The sequence below is a fragment of the Pelmatolapia mariae genome, linkage group LG3_W (genome assembly GCF_036321145.2).
Source record: "Pelmatolapia mariae isolate MD_Pm_ZW linkage group LG3_W, Pm_UMD_F_2, whole genome shotgun sequence".
NCBI classification, from domain to species: Eukaryota; Metazoa; Chordata; class Actinopteri; order Cichliformes; family Cichlidae; genus Pelmatolapia; species Pelmatolapia mariae.
In genome coordinates this window covers 10,113,089-10,132,844 of record NC_086229.1, presented here as the reverse complement: position 1 = coordinate 10,132,844, position 19,756 = coordinate 10,113,089, and the positions used below count along the sequence as shown (strand labels likewise).

The window sequence follows — 19,756 nt, the reverse complement described above, 5'->3', positions numbered from 1 at the left end:
GCTGCAATAGTAACTATCCTCGGTCGGAAGGAGAGGCTGACATCCAGGGATTAGATTGCCACAGGTGGAGTTTATTGGCGGTCAGATGGATAGTACAGGGAGGTATGGCATACAGTAGGAGGATGTGGAGGGGTGATATGGTGTGGTTTCTATGATTAAGAACAGGGCATAGGAAACAGAACAATAATAGAACAGGCATGAATACGGATCAAAGATTAAGAAAACTGGTAACAAATCCCTCCACCACAAATCAGTCTGATATCACTTATGGTTTCACATTTACTGAGGCATTACCCAAAAGGCGCCACAAGAGGGCACTCCAACACAAGAGATGACCCGCTTATGATGATGCATCTAGCAAATAGTCAGCCCCCTACCTAGCCACCACACAATACAACGACATTACAGCGCACAAATCCACACAAATTGGCAGGGGGAACAAACAAAGCAGGAAAAAGCCCAAAACAATCAAATAACGGGTTTTCATAGCTATCGCTAACTAGCACATATGCTAAAGGTAACTGACCAACACACACAAGTAGCAGGGTTAACATCTTAAGCACAGAACATTAACTCATGTTTATGTGACGCACACCATCCCCAACAAATACAGGATGGGCTATTTGCTTCCCTTCCCAGCAGCTCTCTCCTCAATCTTAGTCCAGGAATGAACTAAGACCATCTAGAAATCCCATGAATCCCATCACTGCCCAGAGGCTGCTGGGTAATGTAGTCCACACCAAGACAGGCTTTTCTACAGACGATATGATGAACACTCTAGTGGATCCTTATTTGGCTTCAGTAGGAGTGAGATGGTTGTTTGTCGAAGCGTTAGGGGAAGACATTTTGAGACAAATGACTCAATGAACATGTCTCGTAATAAAGGTGGTTAACTGTCTTTAAAGGTCTTGAAAAATTCAACCGGATACCCATCCGGACCCGGAGATTTGCCATTCTGCATTGAGCTAATCGCCAATTTAATTTCTTCCACTGTAATTTGCTCCTCTAATTGGTCTCTGAATGCCGAGGTTAAAGTCAGAACTGTCATTCTATCAAAAAAAGCCTCAAACAGTTCAGGTGTGTTTAAAGATTCAGAATTTATTTTTTGTGGTGTAGTGGTGACATGTCCAAATTTAGTCCTAATTTCAGGGATTATACGAGATGCTTCTGATTTACGAAGCTGATGTGCTAAAATTTTGAGAATCATAGACTCTGACTGCCGGGTTGAGATTAAATTAAATTCAGTTTGTAACGTTAGTCTTTGTTTATACAGTTTTGGAGAGGGGGTTGTAGAGTGTTGCTCATCCAATTGCGAAATAAGGTGTATCAATTCAGAAAGACATTACTGTTTCTGTTTTCTATGAACAGTAGAGTGGAGGTGGCTCTTCTACCTCCACGGGACAAGACTCAGCAGTTCATCTGCATCTAAAGGATAAAGGTCACTCATTCGAGGATGCCAACGTTCACATTTTGGACAGAGAGGACAGATGGTTTGAAAGAGGAGTGAAAGAAGCCATTTACGTCCACTGTGAGTGACCATCTTTGAACAGAGGCGGGGGTTTACGACACCAACTGTCTGCCATCTATAATCCAGTTTTGAGATCCTTTCCCAGACGCCTTAACGCCCACTCACATCCTGGGCCATCTGACCTCAGGAAATCACATGATAGGGTGGGGCCAGGTTTCACAATGAGCTCACCCAAAACTCTGGCTGATTAGGACCCACACCCGCTTTCACACCTTGGCTCATGTGATTAGGTAGAGGATCATCAGGGGGTCCTTTGTCCCTCTTTTGGGGGGGAAACTCCCACTGGGTTTAAATCTGGGACTCTCCACCACTGATCCTTAGAACTGAAGAAACTTCTCGGATGAGAGGTGAAACGTCTTCAAGCAACTCAAGATGTTCAGACGCTTTTCTTTCCAAGCTCCTTAGTCTACGATGACCTGGATGACTGAGAACCTTCACAGACAGTATGATATAATATGGTCCCGTAAGAATGCTTTTAAGCTTTCCCAAACCGTACTGTAGGCCATGCCAGGCATAGTGTTTTTCTTATAAAGATATCAGTTTGTTTGGAAAGATATTCCACAAACTCCTTATCTGACAAAGAAAGAGGATTGAGTCTCCAGGAGTATTCATCCGGGTTCATCCGGGAAGCTGAGTTCCAAAATAAGTGGACTGTGATCAGATATTACTATGCTATTGTATTTACAAGTCTTGATACTGGGAAGCAATTTTTTGTCAACAAAAAAGTAATCTATACGAGAATATGTTTGATGCACTGCAGAAAAAAAGGAATATTGTTTAGTGGAGGGGTAGAGAAATCGCCACGCATCAACAGCCCCATAGGTTTTTAAATATGACTGTAACACCAATGAGGATTTAGGGAGTGGAAGTCTTTTATCTGAGGAGCGATCTAGTACTGGATCCATAACTGTATTCATGTCTCCTCCAAGGATCAATTGGTGTGTATTAATCTGTGGAAGGGAATTAAAAAAGTCATTGAAAAAAGTTGAATCATTCCAATTCGGAGCATATACGTTTGCTAAAATAAGTGAAGTATGAAACAGGGACCCTGTCACAACTACATAGCGACCATTCACCCCAACTGGTCGCAGCAGATGGCCCCGCCCCTCCCTGAGCCTGGTTCTGTCTGAGGTTTCTTCCTGTTAAAAGGGAGTTTTTCCTTCCCACTGTCGCCAAAGTGCTTGCTCATAGGGGGTCAAAATAATGAAATCCCACTTGTCTGGAAGTCTGCTTTTGTTACGCCAATATTAAAAGGAGGCGACCCGGCCATTCTGACTAACTACAGGCCAGTATCAAACTTGTGTGTTTTTGCAAAAGTCCTTGAATCTCTTGTTAGTGAGCAATTAAAAGAGTTCTTGTACTCTAACGAAATTCTTTCAAAACTACAATCTGGATTTAGAAAGCAGCATAGTGCTGTCACGGCTGCCACAAAAGTGATAAATGACATACTTGTTGCTCTTGATAAAAAGCAGCACTGTGCTTCTCTTTTTATTGATCTATCAAAAGCCTTTGACACTGTGGATCACGCCATTTTAAAGCAGAGCCTGCTCTCGTTAGGGCTGTCTAGACATGTTGTTTCCTGGTTTACTAATTATTTGAGTGACAGGACTCAATGCACTAAATGTGAAAATCTGTGCTCAGAATTTCTGAATTTTCACACTGGGGTGCCACAGGGTTCAATTTTAGGACCTCTGATGTTCATCATGTATATAAATGACTTGGGACAAAATGTGTCCAATGCCAGTATGCATTTTTATGCAGATGACACAGTTATTTATTCCTTTGGCTCAAACCTCAAAAAAGCAATACAATCCTTGCAGAAAGCTTTTGACGTGGTTCAGCACACACTTTTGGAGCTGAAATTGGTTCTTAATGCTGATAAGACCAAGCTAATGTTGTTTTCAAACATGAAGAATTCTTCTCAAACTGTCCCTGTGGTGTCCACTCTTGAGGGTGACCTCATAGAAGTGGTCCATACGTATAAATATCTTGGTTTTCTAATTGATGATTCTTTGACCTTTAAACCTCACATAGACAATCTTGTGAAAAAACTCAAATTAAAATTGGGATTTTCCTTTCGAAACAAATTTTGTTTTTCCTTTGAGACAAAAAAGCGTCTTGTGAATGCTACATTTTTATCTGTTTTAGATTATGGCGATCTGCTGTATATGAATGCTTCTGCCCAGTGTCTTCAAAAGATCGATTCAGTATATCATGCTTCTTTACGGTTTATTACAAACTGTAGGGCTCTGACCCATTGTTGTGATCTGTATGTTCGTGTGGGGTGGCCTTCGTTGTCCTCCAGGAGATTTGCTCATTGGTGCATCTTTATTTATAAGGCCCTGCTTGGTCAAATGCCCACTTACATTTGTGATCTGCTCACACGGAAAAGCACTGTTTCCTATAGCTTGCGTTCAAGCGATCTTTGGTTGCTTAATGTTCCATTTGCCAGAACTGAACTGGGAAAGAGGGCTTTTATTTATGCTGCCCCATCCAAATGGAACACGATGCAAAAAGATTGGAAGATAACAGATCTTATTTCATTAAATGCCTTTAAGTCTAGATTGAGAGAGCCAGAGAAAATTGTTGTTTAAAATGTAATTGTTATTTTACAATATATATATGTAACTTTGTAATTTTTAACGTGTTGTCGCCTCTTGGCCAGGACTCCCTTGAAAAAGAGGTTCTTAATCTCAATGGGATTATTTTTCCTGGTTAAATAAAGGTTATAATAAAAAAATATGATTGTTGGGTTTTTCTCTGTACCTATGAAGCGCCTTGAGGCTACTTTTGTTGTGATTTGGCGCTATATAAATAAAATATTGTATGAGAGACTATAAATGGAGTATTCTTATTGATCAAAACTGCTGCGCCTCTGGCTTTACCATTGAATTTGGAAATTTGCCCAACCCAATTTCGTCTTAATCTGGCATGATCTGTATTCTTAAGGTGTGTTTCTTGAAGAAACGCTACATGTACTTTAAGATAAAGAAGATGTGAGAGTACCTTATTTAGTTTCACCGGGTGGTTCAATCCCTTCACATTCCAACCAATAAAGTTAACAAGGCAGCCATTACTCACAGCAGTTGAAGTCTAATCAACAGAAGTCATCACCATATAAGTACATGATGAAAAAGGCAGTTCCAGTCGCAAATGCCAATTCTATCGTGGGTGTACACCGAAATGTTGTTGTTAACAATAATCTGAGCAAATAATATACAACAAAAAGAAAAAGAAACAAAGGAAAAAAATGGATAAATCCCTCCCACCCGCCTCCCCCGTGTTCAGTGTTGTCCCCAAACGACACACACCAATTTCAATTAAGAGTCCCATTCACCTTATTCATAACCCCAACCCCACATAAGCAGAATCATCTGAACTATGAATCACACATGTAGTCCGAAATATATTCAAGTTAGAAAGTCACAAAGTCCAACATAATAGAGTAAAATAATTAAGAGAAGAAAAGAGAAAAACTCCCACGTCAAATTTACCTGCAACCAAAAAACTGACCTGTTTCATGTCTCATCGAAGCTGACCCCGGAGTCCCTTTTAAGTGACAAGTACTGGAATATAGTTAACCTCCCAGAAAACAAGGGCAGACTCAACAACATCTGAGATTTCTAAATGAACTTTGAACATGAAACTAAGCTAAACCAGAGATCGTCCGTTTATTGATTGACAAAGATATAGTCACAATGGTGTGAAAGCCCCGGTGGTTCTTATGTAATGTTATTCGGGAGATGACTCAAACTTGGAGTCAATTAAATCTTTCACTGCTTTAGGAGAGTCGAATACCTGTGTTTCTCCATTAAATGAGATCCAAAGCCAGGCAGGATAAAGAAGGCCGAAGCGAACTCCGTCTTTTTTCTGTAGTAGTCCCTTTACCTCGCTGAAAGTAGCCAGGCGTCTGGCTAAGTTGGCTCTGTAGTCAGGAAAGATGAAGATCTGCTTCCCTTGAAACTCCAGCCGGCCTTTCTGTCTGGCTAAGCACTGTATCCGCTCTTTCTCCTGGTAGTAATGGATGCGACAATGAACGGCCACGGTCGCCCTCTCTCCGTGGGCAGCGCAACCGCCGCCCGGTGAGCTCTGTCCAGGATCGGAGTCTGCTCCAAACCGCCGGGACCACCCAGTACAACGTGCACAATATACGCAAGTTACATCGTCTTCCCCGATTCTCCAAGTCGTCCGTTTTCAGCAGTAACTTCTTGTATTGGTTATTCAGATCTGCGAAACATGTCTCCATAACTTCTAGCCGCTTATCCAGATTATTCAGGCCTTCTTCGTGTTCACCCAACTTCTCAGTACATTCGTCAAGAGCGGTTTGGATGGGCGAAACGGCTCGTTTAATTTCGTCCCGTAGGTTGTCATTTTCCTCTTGAATCACTTCTTTGACAATGTCGCGGAAAGCTAGCAGTGTCGCCGGATCAACGGTAGTTTTGCTAGCGGTCTCTGAGCAGCTAGCCTGTGCTCCTCTAGCAGACTGCTTAGGAGGCATTTCACTTCGAGATAAGCCAAGAAGATGGAAAGAACAACAGCTAAAACAATGCTGACTTTCTTAATAGAGCTTAAAGAATCTCTGAATTGGGCCACAATAGATGATCCATAAAGTAATTTAACAGATAAATGGGACCTCGTGGTTTGCGCGTCTACTCCACAACGTGCCCCCTACTGGACTCCCCCATATAAAGAGTTGTTTGTATCGAAACTGAAACTGTGTGTGACGTCTGAAGTACCAAAATAACACCTATATGAGACTCATCTTGAGCTTCTAATGTTAGAGATTCTGCAACTGGCTTTGGGCTGTGCAGGGCTCTCTCTTCCAGAAGATGATTGAATAAAATATATACATGTTTTGACCACTCTGAGTCAGGTTTTCTCTGTTCTATCATGGAGAAAATATCGGATTTGTGCTGTTCACACTGTCAAACCATGATCGGATATGGGTCATATAGGGTCAAATAGTCAGATTTGATGCGCTTTCGCCTGCAGTGTGGACGTAGCCTAAAATGCCTTTACACATCAGGGTTATCCTGCTGATCCAAGTCCAACACTGAGTTTGTAAAAACATGTGTGTCAATCATGTAGTTTGGTTTATGAGGAAAATGATGCAATAACTTGCTGCTAATACACAACATTTCATCATATTTCCTCATAACCCTCTTTTGTCTGACCATTTGATCCTATTTGAATTTGCAATAAAGGATCCACAGAGTTTGGTGACAATAATGACAGTAGATGTTTGTGTGAAAGTGCTGGAAGCAAATGAGTGTGTGATGTTCTTTCAGTGTTGCACTTTGTAGACGCTCCCTGAGCACTGGTCTCACAGCCAGCTGCACATAGAGACCAGTGTTGTTAATCCAGGTCAGAAGATGACTTGTTGGAATGAAAATGAGCTTGTAGTTTGTCTGCTTTAATCATGTGACTGGAAAAAGGTGTTGGAGTTTCCATTTTTTAAACTTCTACATTCTGAACCTTCTTCGGCTCTGAACAGATGATGAAACACTGAATGATTTCAAGCACTTTGTCTAATAAACTTACATCTTTCATTCTTTATACAGATTGGTGAGCTGTGGTTTGTCTGAGTTCAGCTGTGATTATCTGGCAGCAGTGCTGAAGTCCAACCCCTCGTATCCCAGATTGCTGGACCTGAGTGGAAACTACAACAACCTGCAGGACTCAGGAGTGAAGCAGCTGTGTGTTCTTCTGGAGAATTCAAGATGTCGATTTGAAACTCTGAGGTCAGTCACCATGTTTTAGTTGTGCTGAGATGGATATGATGTGGGTCGGTAGGTCCACAGACACCTCTACACAGGACGCCTTGTTCTACTCTTTGTAGAACTTCTGATCCCTGACCCTCTGACTCAGTAGGTAATGCAGAGTTCTGAGCTGATGTGGGTGAGGGGACTCAGGCAGCCTGACAGAGTTGATGTCCATTTCTTTCCTGCTTGTCCTGATACAAATGAACATGAGTAGTCTTTGCAGGTCAAATGTTATCAGTCACACCTGTTAGTGCAGCTCTCCTCTAGATTGTAATGCTTGTAAAACTAGGATGGTTTTAGAAGCCTGGACCACAGACTCCAACGAAAGATATTATTTGGAAAGGCCAAAGTAACCTATTAGAGGTGTTTGCACTAACTTAGAATAATACTCACATTTGAATCTTTATTGTTTCACAAAGAGTTACAAAGTGAATGTACACTGAGAGGTTGGTAGAGGTTTCTCTTTAAACTCTTTTACAATCACAGTATACTCAATACAATCCTCTTTTTCACTAAGTCACACACATTCAGAGATCAACGTGTGCTGTGTGTTCTCTCATTCACTCACTCTCATATGGCTGAAGTCTGTTTGCACAGAGGCTACCTAATCACACCTTGGCTCCTGTGATTAGGTAGAGGATCAACACGGGGGTTCATGACCTCCTTGGCAGACTCTCCCACAGGGCTTAAATCTGGGACTCTCCACCATTTGACCCTAGAAATAAAGAAGCTTCTTGTATGAGAGGTGAAACGTCTTCAAGAAACTTAAAGAAGTCCAGATGCCTTTTTTTCTAAGCTCTTTAGATGACTGAGAACCTTCACAGACACCTCATCAGTGTCACTCTCAGAGCTACCAGCCTCTTCCTAAAATCACAAAGCTCTTTATTGAAATCAATGATATCAAAGCTGGAATCAAATGAGTCCAAGTCTTCTGCTGATTCAGCATCACATTCATCTTTGGTCCTTGCTCTGCATCCCTACCATGGACTTCATTCCTTTCCAAGCCAGCCTTGAGTGTCCTTTATTCAGCTCATCCTCTGCATTACTTTTACACCTGATTTTAGCTGCTTTATCTCTCTTTCAACAAGTTTCTGTGCCTCAATCTTTTTCTTCTCTCCCTCATAACAAGACAGCTTCTTCTAACTGCGAACATGTTGGAGTGATTACCTAATCCAGGGCTGCTTATTGGGGAAAACACTTCCTGTTTTCAAAGTAATCCCCATTTTTCCCAGGAAGAAATGTAAGTAGAAATCGATGATCTAAGTGAGAACATGAGCCTTTAAAAAGGGTTCATATGAGGCTGCTGCCAGTGGTCAAAGCCTCCAATAAAGCTCTGTAAGTACATATGTGATCATACCTTTACTTTTTAAATGTTTATTCTACTTAACATAGATCAGGTGGAAACAACTAAAATAAAATATAAAAAAAAACTAAACCAAAGAAGTAATGACTGCTGACGTCTGAAAAGTCTAAGTAATCATCAGCACTCACTTTGTTCAATACTGAATACATTGCAGCAGAAATTGTCCACATTTCTGAAATATTTCTGAGTGTAACTGTTACCAAGTGCTATGTAGACCTGGCCTGTGGTTGTTATCTAAGTGATAATCATCAATTCTACTAAAACAAATACAAAATAAAGAAATTTGATACATTTTGTTGATATCAAAAGCACACTGAACAATTCAGTGTTGTTTTACTGCTGTTCTCTCTTCACTTCTTCTCCTCTGATTCTCTCCACATGTTGCTCTGCATCAGTGCTCAGTTTCCTGACAAAAACAAGATTAAATATTGCTAAATATAATAGTATCTCATTACACTTCAACATAAGTGTTTTATTTTTGTAATTGTTTATCTGTTATTTTTCAGACTGAGTCACTGTGACCTGTCAGAGAGAAGCTGTGAAGCTCTGGCCTCAGGTCTCAGCTCTCAGACCTCTAATCTGATAGAGCTGGACCTGAGTAACATTAACCTGAAGGATTCAGGCGTGAAGCTTCTGTCTGAAGGACTGAAGAGTCCACACTGGAAACTGGAAACTCTCAGGTGAGATCAAGCATTGTTTTTTCTTCAACTGACAGAATTAGCAAATTAATAATAAGGCAGCCCTCTAATAAGAGGAGAAGTGGAGGTCTTCTGAAGTGCAACATACTCTTATGTTGAAAAGTTCTAAAACAGGAAGTAGTTCCTGGGAACTGCTTCCTTTGTTATTGTCTAAGTAGAAACATGATGGTGAAACAGTGATGAGTTTGCAGAGGTGAATCCACACAACACAACAATGCTGCTGCGTGCTGAAAGCAGACTTCTCACAGATTCTGAGACTGCAGGTTTCATCACTGTCCAACCAAAATTCACTGAACCAGCAGTAAATGAACATCCAAAACTACGCTTCACTTTTGAAAAACAGATGATCAGGGGGATTTGTGTTTACATCTTTGTTGTGTAATCTGTTCACCTGCTGTTTTAGCTGTTTGGTGGTTGTTGAGATGGTTTTGTGACCTTTTAGCTGAGATTCTGACATTTCTGTAGATACCACACATGTCTAATTACTTTGTATAGCATGAATGGCCATAACATGTTTTTAACAGTAAGAAAAGTTGTAAAACTAAAACAGTATAGTTAAAAGTTCAAAACCTTCTACGTCTGCTTGCTTGTGGTAAGTAGCAGATCAAACCAGTTAAGAATTATACGTTATAATTATAAATGGCTACAACAGCACATTCAGGTCTGTGAGACTCATTCAGACACTGAGCCGTGGCTCTGTGCTACATGCACATATTTCTGCATCTCTGCCATTCAGACACACTTTATATATAGTTTATTTTATGTAGTATTAAATGCTGAACTGTACATTTAGTCTTTTTAAAGGCAGCAATTAGTATTCAGTGTTTTCATAAAAGCCTTATTTTTATCCATTTACTGCTATTAGGAAGAACACATGAGGTTTAAGATCTGGACGAGTTTGAAACCATTTGTCCTCCACAATGGAAAATGGGTGGAAATAAAATGGGTATCACTTTAGCCAGCTGCTAATTTTATCAGTTCTACTACGTGAGGTTTAAGACCTGGACGAGTTTGTTTGCATTTAAGCACAGCTCCCATTTCTCTGTGTACCTGGTCTCTACCACTACCCTTGCTGTCTATGGGACATGTCTTCTTTCACATAATGGTATGATCCCAGTCTGTCTCTTTAAGTGTTTGGCCACATGGTTTGCTCATCAGAATAACATCTCAGCCGTGCTCACATTGATTATCAGGAAGCCTGAAAATTCATCAATATTTGACACATGAAATTATCTCAAGGGCTGGATTTGGCCCACGGGCCATATGTTTGACACCCCTGGTTTACACAGTTTGGTATTCAATGTACGAGTTAGCTCTCAGCTAACTAGCAGACAAGCTAACTGCTGGGACTGCATCTTTCTAACAAGAGCGTCAGACACTCAGACTGGTTTCCTTTGTGGATGATGATGTGTTCTCACACTGATCCTTCATGCTGATGCTGCCATCCACCCACTGCTCCTGGATTCCTCATCATCATCTCCATCAGCCCTCACAATACTCCACCTTCATCAGCTTCATGTTCAGCAGCCTGGATGGACAGTAATTCTTTCCATGGGTTATGGTGGGACATTGAGAGCTGAAGTCAAACAGCAGTGAGAAATGAAAGACTGTTTCTATTTAGTCTTGTGATGTGCAGCTTTGTTCAGAGCATTAAGGCCCAGCAAAGATTACTGAGGTCACAGAGTCACTGATGAAACCTGTGTGCTTATAGAAACTGAAACAAGATGAACCAGAATTGAAGGACATTAAAATGAAGTGTCAGCTGCACAAAGGCAAAGCTTTTCAGTTGTTGGTGTGAGTTATTTAAATGGAGGATGGAGTCAGACTTTAAGCTGCTGGACTCAGTCACTACATCCTGTTCTCCTCATAGAACCTGGATACACAGACTCACCTGTGACAGTGACACACAGTGTGGGCTACACACACATTAGAAAGTGGATCAGTCACACTTGTGCAGTCATTTGTTGTGCTGGTGTAGAGATGAGAATATTATTTTACTGTTATTATTCATAACCAGTATTATTACTGTTGCATCATTTATCATTATCATTTCATCAAAGCATTTATTGAAGCTGTTGATGTTACATTAAAGTTTGTCATGTGATTATGACAACACTTGAAATACAATCTTTCATTGCAGGTGCAACTGTAATCATGTTATACACAATGCATTTTGTTTTTAAAGAGTTGAAGCTCGGTCAAGTTAATTAATGGTCTGAAGCTTCGGGCAGCGCGATGTCTGGCCGATCAATTGAGAAAGTTACGGTGACTCGAGCTATGACAGAATTGCATACATGCTTACAATATAATACACCACATATAATCTAGAAACTGAATAGAGGTCTGTGTGTATTCAGCAACCTGCTGCATTGGAGTTTGCTTGGGAACAGATGTCTGCCTGCACACACACACACACACACACACACACAGTATGTAGACTTGTTTTGCTGTTTAATTCCAGAGATAAGTGAAGTAAAATAACAGGAAGCATTTGGCGGAGGAGCAGAGGAAGGAGCTGTTCTTGTTTAGGGTTAGGGTGTCCAAGGTTGGGATGACTGGAACTGATGCATGTTATCTATCTGCTTTGACGCACAAGGGGCGTTATATTTCCTGATATCCTGATAGTATAAATACAACTGCTCGTTTATTGTTCGGGGGAGATCGAAGCTGGTTGTGTGACGGTGTATCTTCCCCACACACGTGTGTGTAATAAAATCATTGACTTTGCAGTCGTTTGTCTCTCACCTCAAATACGAACCATGACACTGGGCAACCATGAACACTTTGAATCACCATTAATGGCTTTGTTACAGCAACATTCAATCATGAGTTCAAAAGTAGTGTATTGTGTACTTATTTTAATAGTACTGCAGTATGAGAAGTGCAACATTCAGTGTGCAGAAACAAATCAGGTGCTTTCTAACAGCAGTATTCCCTTTAACACAGTAGCAGTTCAAATATTTCTGTCAATCTGAGCTGAAACATGAATCTGATCTAATATCAAAGTTCTTTGCCTCTGCCAGGACGTCAACATTTGATCTATTTTTTTACAAAGTTCCCCTCAGAGTCCAGAGCCACCAACATAACATTATAACAGGCACCTTTGATCAGCAGCAAGTGAACATTTATAAATGTGTGTTTTCAGAACAGGAACCAGCAGAACTATTGTTCTGTTATCAGGTAGCAGCACAAACGCTCATCAGCTCATTTACTGTGCAGGACTTTGAGTGTGTGAAGTGTGTGTTTGTGCTGGATTTCCTTTGGAGAATCTCAGTCAGAAACAAGACAAAGAAAAACACTTTCAATAGTCCAGGTTGAGTTGACAACATGAACTGCATTTATCTTCCTCTGACTTGAGATGTTCTTCCTCCTCTGCACCGAGCCAGCTGCTAAGACTCACAAGCTCACTGACATTTTCTGATGATAAAGAAACTCTCTTCTTCTGTACAATATGAGCAGCAACAGAGAACAAGCTCTCACAGGTACAGATGTTGCAGCTGTGGCCAAGTACATGTGCTGCATGTTTGGAGCAGCACTCTAATGGACAGGCCTGTGTACTGATGTTGGGCTCTGCTCTGTATCCACCACACTGTTCTCAGCTGAGTCTTCCTCCTGTTCACACTCTGATGAAGCACCAATAGGGCAACTTTTTCTCTGGTGGCTCGGATGTTGTTGCTTCCACAGGTTTCCCTCCAACAACCCTCTGTTCCTTCAGTAAGTTCAGTAAGATCTGGGTAAACACTTGAGCTCCTTGAATCTGGCTCCAGTGCAGCAGCAGTTTTCACATATACAATGTTGGCATTTTGCTTGTGTGTCTCCAGGTCTGTTCTGAATGTAGACTTGAATTTGACCACGTAGGCGGAGTCATCATCTGAGCTCTCCATCACCTGAGAGAGACGACAAAACACAGAATCACAGAGCATGAAACCAACGTTTCTCCTCCCAGAAGTTCAGTCACAGACCTGCAACAGAAACAAGAATCAAAGATTCAAATGACGCAGAGCATTCATGTCCTTATATACACAAACATGTCCTCTACATATTCATGCTGTATTTACACACACATGCAGAGGCTGTTTGTCTCTCACACACAGACAGGACACTGAGAAATACATCATGTTAAATATACCTGCAGGGTTCCAACTGTGCATTTTGTGCCTGTTAGCTGTGATTGCCATGGCAACCTTGGTGTTGTGTGCGATGCAGGGACGTGTTCAAAGGCAGACGTCTGGCAGCAGCATCATATTTGATGCACTGTCTGTACTGAGTGTGCTGACTTTATTTCAAATGTCCCACTGCTGTGCAACATGAATCACATGTTAGCACGTTTCTGTAACTCCCAGGTAACCATGGTTACCCAGCAACGTCCAGTAGTCTCCAGAGAGACCAACAGCAGGTTCATGTTGTAACGCGGTGGCTTTCGTAGCCTCTCCTTTTTCTACAGCTCATGTGTTCTTCTTGTGATGGTGCGTCTTGAGGCTCATGCATGCCGTCATTTGTTGATCCTAAGAACGTTCCTCAGACCGACTTCTTCAACAACACTAATCAGCCTGCAGTTTGTAGCTACTCACTTCACTGTGGCGTTTGTTAGCTTGTCTTTCTTTGGTTTATCTAGACTCCTCCCACCAGCTGAATCTATGTAGTCTGCCCAAGCCTCCCACCTCTGTTTGTTTGGGTGGTTTATTTGCTGCCATCAACAGCGTGTAATGCATTTAAGTGATACTTCAGACTTGAAGTACTCTGGTGATAAAAAAAAAACTCAACTTTGCTTCCAGATAACTTTAGTTGTATCAACACTGCCTCCTGGAACAGTTTAAAATGAACATGTCAAAGATCTGTACCTGTCTCCATGTTTCTGTCCCCGCCCCTTTCTTTCTGTCCTGGGTCATGTGAGCGCTGCAGTAGTATTAGGCCCACCCTCAATGCTCTCATTGGCTGAGACGCATAATGACGCCCATTTCAAGCCAGCACTGACCAACATCCCTCCTGTGACCCATGGCTTTATATACAGAGCCAGTGAGCACTTTCACAATAATCATCATTTTAAAAACTGTGATTAAAATAATTGCTGATGTTAATCAATTAACGAGTTAACGAGATAATAACAGGTTAAGTTGCCCTAATAATTAGACTTTGGTGACAAACTGATGTGATCTCCATGTTTCCTTTGTTGGACTGTGGGCGAGTGTCAGAACTGAATGTACTGAGTAACATGTAGAGTTTAAATACATGTCAGTTCCAGTTTTAGAGCTCTAAAGTGCAGCTATCATGTTAGGAATATGTTAGGAATAGACAGAAACACTGAGGTCAAATCTTTATTTTACCACTCGCTGCATTCTTGATGTTCATGAATTCAGCAGGTTCATGATTGTCTGCAGCATTAATCTCATATTTCCATCTAAAGTGTTGAATTTGACTGTTTGATGTTCTTTATGATCTCTGGCACCAGTTCATCTGTAGGCTGAGCTCAGTCCATCCATTTAGTGAAATGATGTTTAAAGGTCTCCTTGTTCTGTGAGCGTGCACAGATCCTGAAGCAGAAAGCCTGGGTTAACAGAGAAATGATCATCACTGTGATGATGCTCATCATCTCTGACTGGGATTTGAGGTTTTGTCAAAGCAGCAAAGAAAGCCTGGCTGTGTTGGACTGGGTGTGGAAGCAGCTCCCAGTTTGAGTTCAGGAGACAGACTCCCTCTCTACTTTGAAGATCAGCTTCCAACTTTACTTTTGATAAAGCTTATAGTTTGAGCTGGATCAGGTGACCCTGAACCATCCCTTAGTTATGCTGCCATAGAGATGGATAACAGACAGATTGTTGTTTTGTGTGTCTGCAGCCTGTCAGGCTGTCGGATCACAGAGGAAGGCTGTACTTCTCTGGCATCAGCTCTGAGCTCCAACCCCTCCCATCTGAGAGAGCTGGACCTGAGCTACAATCATCCAGGAGACTCAGGAATGAAGCTGCTGTCGGCTGGACTGAAGGATCCAGGCTGGAGACTGGACACTCTCAGGTATGGAGAGAATGTCTGATAGAGGAGGAAGAGCTGGAAACATTTCCTGTGTCCTTCACTCACTTCCTGTTTGTTTCCTGCAGATGAGACATGAACAATCACACATGCAGGAATATTTTCAGGGACAGACACACTAGTCTAGCTGGATAGTACATGGATATTTATGCAGGGGTCTCCAAGGAGTCTGTTTGCAGGAACATTTACGTCACAGGTGTACCTGAGATAGATGCCAGTGTACCTAATAAAGTGTCAGCTAACATTTGGAAATGGAAGCTTAAATAATGGAAACTCTACATTCACAGCTGAATTCACAATAAATTTGTTCTCAAGTGCACATTTTTCTGTTATTGTTCTCAAACAACAGAATGAGAATGAAATATTGATTCTAACAGGGCCCATAAACAGCATTAGCTTATCAGAGTTTCCATCATGGTCACACAAATCCTTAGCAGAGCAAAGTGGCCTACTTAGCAATAGCTGCTCAAGTTGTAGAAAGCAAGGAAATATGGCATCTTGTTGTTTGTCTTTAAATCTCTGAATGGATTAGCTCCATCTTATCTCTAACAAAAATAATCCAAGTCGAGCCCTCAGGTCTGCAGATAAGCAGCTTCTGACCAGAACTAGACGTAAGAACAGAGGTGAGCTTTATCGATCGCTGCAGCCAAACTCTGGAACAGTCGCCTTCACATCAGGTCGTCACCAACACTCGACATTTTTAAAACCCGGTTGGAAACACATTTGTACTCTGTAGCTTTCAATTCTGACGAGTCTTTATAGTAATTACTGTGTATGTTTCCTATTTTATCTCTACTCTGTGCAGCACTTTGGCTCAAACTGTTTTTAAATGTGCTGATAAATAAATGTAGATTTCTTTGAATAAAACAGTGGAGCCGAGCTTTGAGCTCAGTGTGTAACAGTGTGTGTGTGAGAGCCATGTAATGTCCATGTGTGCATGCTGACTGCTCTGACCCCTCCTCCTTTCAGGGCGGAGCCTGCTGGAGTCCGATGGTTGAGACCAGGTCTGAGGAAGTGTAAGTGTGTTTTTAATGGGATTCATGAAAACAAAGCAGCACACATTCAACCATCTTCATCATGTCAGGAGTCATCATCAAAGTGTCAATCAATGAACAGATGATGGATCAATAACTGCAGCTGGATTGTGTTTGTTCTCTCCATCAGATTCCTGTCAACTCACAATCGACACAAACACAGTGAACACAAACCTCCAACTGTCTGACAACAACAGGAAGGTGACACATGTGGAGGAGGTTCAGTCATATCCTGATCATCCAGACAGATTTGATGTTTGTCCTCAGCTGCTGTGTAGAAATGGTCTGACTGGTCGCTGTTACTGGGAGGTCGAGTGGAGAGGAGACGTTTATATATCAGTGAGTTACAGAAGCATCAGAAGGAAAGGAGACAGTAAAGACTGTGTGTTTGGACGCAATGATCAGTCCTGGAGTCTGGAGTGCTCTGATGATGGTTACTGTGCTATCCACAATAACAGCTACACACCCATCTCCTCCTCCTCCTCCTCCTCCTCCTCTGTCTCTAACAGAGCAGCAGTGTATGTGGACTGTCCTGCTGGCACTCTGTCCTTCTACAGAGTCTCCTCTGACACTCTGATCCACCTCCACACCTTCAACACCACATTCACTCAAACTCTTTATCCTGGGTTTAGTCTCTGGTCTCCTGGTGCCTCAGTGTCCCTGTGCTGAGTGTAAAGAGTGTCTCCTGTTAGAGAAACACTCTGACTGTTGAACAGTTCAGTCTGTACATGTCTGTCTCTTTCACTCACAAACACGTTTTCAGATTCATGGATTCAATCAGTTGATGTTTGAAACTCTTCTAAATGATTCCTTGTAAACTTCTTCCTCTTCAGTCACAAACAAACAGGAAGTGATGTCACATGTGTTCCTGTCCACACAGCAGAATGAGTCTATTGCTGACAGTGATGTACAAACAGAGTGAGCATTTCTGAGGCCCAAAATAAACTGAGTAGTTCACTGAATGAACACTGTGAGCTCAGTTCCTTCATCATTAGTATGGATTATATATGTATATGTATCATATTAGTATCATATATATCAGGTGCTGCTGGTTTCAGTCATTGTGCAAATGTGCTGTTTGTAAGGTTGTAAAGCTGCAGTCAGCTGAGACTGAAGAAGTCACCTGATCAGTGAGCAAACGTGAAAACGTCCAGATGGACAGAATCAACCTTTTGGGATCAGCCAGCAATGCAGCATCATTGTTGTTCAGGTTCAGAGGTTTGCAGGAATGAACTGATGACCAGAAACAGCTGCAGAGTCCAATAAAATACCAGCTGGAGTTCAGCTGCATTTGAAGAAGTCAAAGAAAAGTAAGGATGGCAAAGGGCGATGTTTTCTTCCAAAGAACTGAAAACATGGTCGACGCCTCATTAGAAGAATCATCTGGACATTTGTGAGGAACTCTAACCAAGAAAGCAACACAAGAAAGCAACGTCACACAGATCCAACAGACAGTTTCCATGACTGCAAGTGTTCAGTGTAAAAATGCTACATTGCATTATTGCATCCTCTCACCACAGGAGGCGCTGTTGGCACCACTGATTGCTGATCAGCTGTTCTCTGATGATCTGATTGATCCTGTGAATAACGGGACTCACTGAACTCTGTGACACAGTGAAGATTACAGAGTTTAACATCTGACTGACGTCACACAGACAGAAGGATGAACCAGTGAGGCACAGAACACAGTTACTGGAGATACTGGATCAGCTCCATGTGAACCTCTGATGGAGAAGCTGCTGACCCAGAGAAACATCAGGACATGACAGGCAGCTGCACTGATCTAACAACATGAGCTGATCTATGTTAGAGGATCTATGACAGCAGCTGAAAGTCCAACACTGGATACCAGCTGAGCCTGTGCTGAGTGTTACAGGAAAAGAAACACTGACACTGGGAGACACAGTGATGCTGACTGGGGCACAGAGCTGAATGATGCAGCAATAACACAGAGAGACACACAACCACTCACAGTTAACCTGACCCCACTAACTGCATGTGTTTGGACTGTGGGAGGAAGCCGGAGTACCGGAGAGGACGCACACAAACACGGGAGAACATGAAGCACTGAAACAAAGATGGTGGATTTGACCTCAGGATCAGGCGCGTCATTTCCAGGGGGGTTACGGGGGTCATGACCCCCCAATAATCAGATCCAGCCAATATAATTTCATCATTCCAGTTTATAAAATTATGAATTATCTTGATTTTATTTGATCTTTTCATTTATTATTAGCAAAATATTTCCATGTTTAATCATCTAGTAATGTAACCCCGCCTCCTTCGCTGCATACTTGGTATTACCCAACCAGCTTTCTCTACCAAACCTTCACTGTTTGCTGTGTGTTTGTTAGCGCAGTCGCTGGTGCCAGAGACTGCCAGTGACTTCAGTCTGAGGGTTTGAAGTTTCCATGTCTGTGTGATGTGTGGTGTGAAGGCTGCTGGTTAAACTGGGACTCACTGTTTAAAGCACTGAGTGCTCATAGAGAGATGCTCCATGAGTCCCAGTACAGACTACAAACATGGTGGAAACTTAGCTTTGATATCCACACACTCTGCACGTCTGTGAGTAACTGTGATGAAGATGTGCAGAGATCTGTGTACAAACAGGAGAAAGACTGTAAAGACTCTGTGCTTCTAACAGCCTCTGTTAACATATGTGAGGCTGTTTGTTGTTGTTGCCATGGAGCTTTTCACTGTTTGGGTCAGCAGGTCATGTGATCAGGTTTGTTCTGCTGGACGATGGTTCAGTGTCAGGGTTTGTTTGCCTTCATCAATAAATATCTAAATAAATCAAAGACTCCATGTTTGTTCTTTCATCATGTGACCTCTGCTCATCCATCTCTGTGTGTATCAGGATACATTTAGTTCATAATACACAGAAAAATCAGAGTTATTACCTGTAATAAATGTGAAAGATTCCTGCAGTGATAACCAGGCAGGACTGAAACACATCACAGCTGTCACCACGGTAACAGCACCGCCCATCCACAGGTGAGGGGCGGAGCAAAAAGAGGGACTTTCACCATTTTATACTAAAAACACTCAACTAATGTTTCTAATATGAAACAAATAAGCCCACATTAATGTGAGCATTTATTAAATAATAATAATAATGATTTCCTCCTGATCTCATTTCCATAGCAGAGAAAACTGTGGTGTATATTGAGGTGGAGGGTGTGGTCTATGGCTCAGGTGTAGAGTGAGGGTGGGGTGCACCACAGCAGCATGCTGGGACTGCTGAGGGTGGAGGAGGGAGTGATGATGACATCAGAGCTGCAGCAGTCAGCAGCACAGAGACCAGTGAACACACAGTCTGTTCATCTTTGCATAGATACAATATATAG

At 41.9% G+C, this 19,756-nt stretch overlaps 1 protein-coding gene across 4 annotated transcripts in view; it reads left to right on the top strand.

The window, feature by feature from the left end:
- Nucleotides 1-19,235, top strand: part of LOC134624174 (protein NLRC3-like) — a 55,582-nt gene extending 36,347 nt beyond the window's left edge. For 2 of the 4 annotated variants that reach the window (XM_063469157.1, XM_063469158.1), the window contains exons 8-12: nucleotides 7,090-7,269; nucleotides 9,160-9,333; nucleotides 15,187-15,360; nucleotides 16,345-16,391; nucleotides 16,540-19,233. In XM_063469157.1, the coding sequence (XP_063325227.1) occupies nucleotides 7,090-7,269; nucleotides 9,160-9,333; nucleotides 15,187-15,360; nucleotides 16,345-16,391; nucleotides 16,540-17,078 (1,114 nt within the window). In that variant the 3' untranslated portion in view covers nucleotides 17,079-19,233. Of the gene's footprint in view, nucleotides 1-7,089; nucleotides 7,270-9,159; nucleotides 9,334-15,186; nucleotides 15,361-16,344; nucleotides 16,392-16,539 lie in introns of all 4 variants that reach the window. The other 2 variants (XM_063469159.1, XM_063469160.1) reach the window with 2 other exon arrangements.
- The last annotated feature ends 521 nt before the right edge of the window (nucleotides 19,236-19,756 follow it).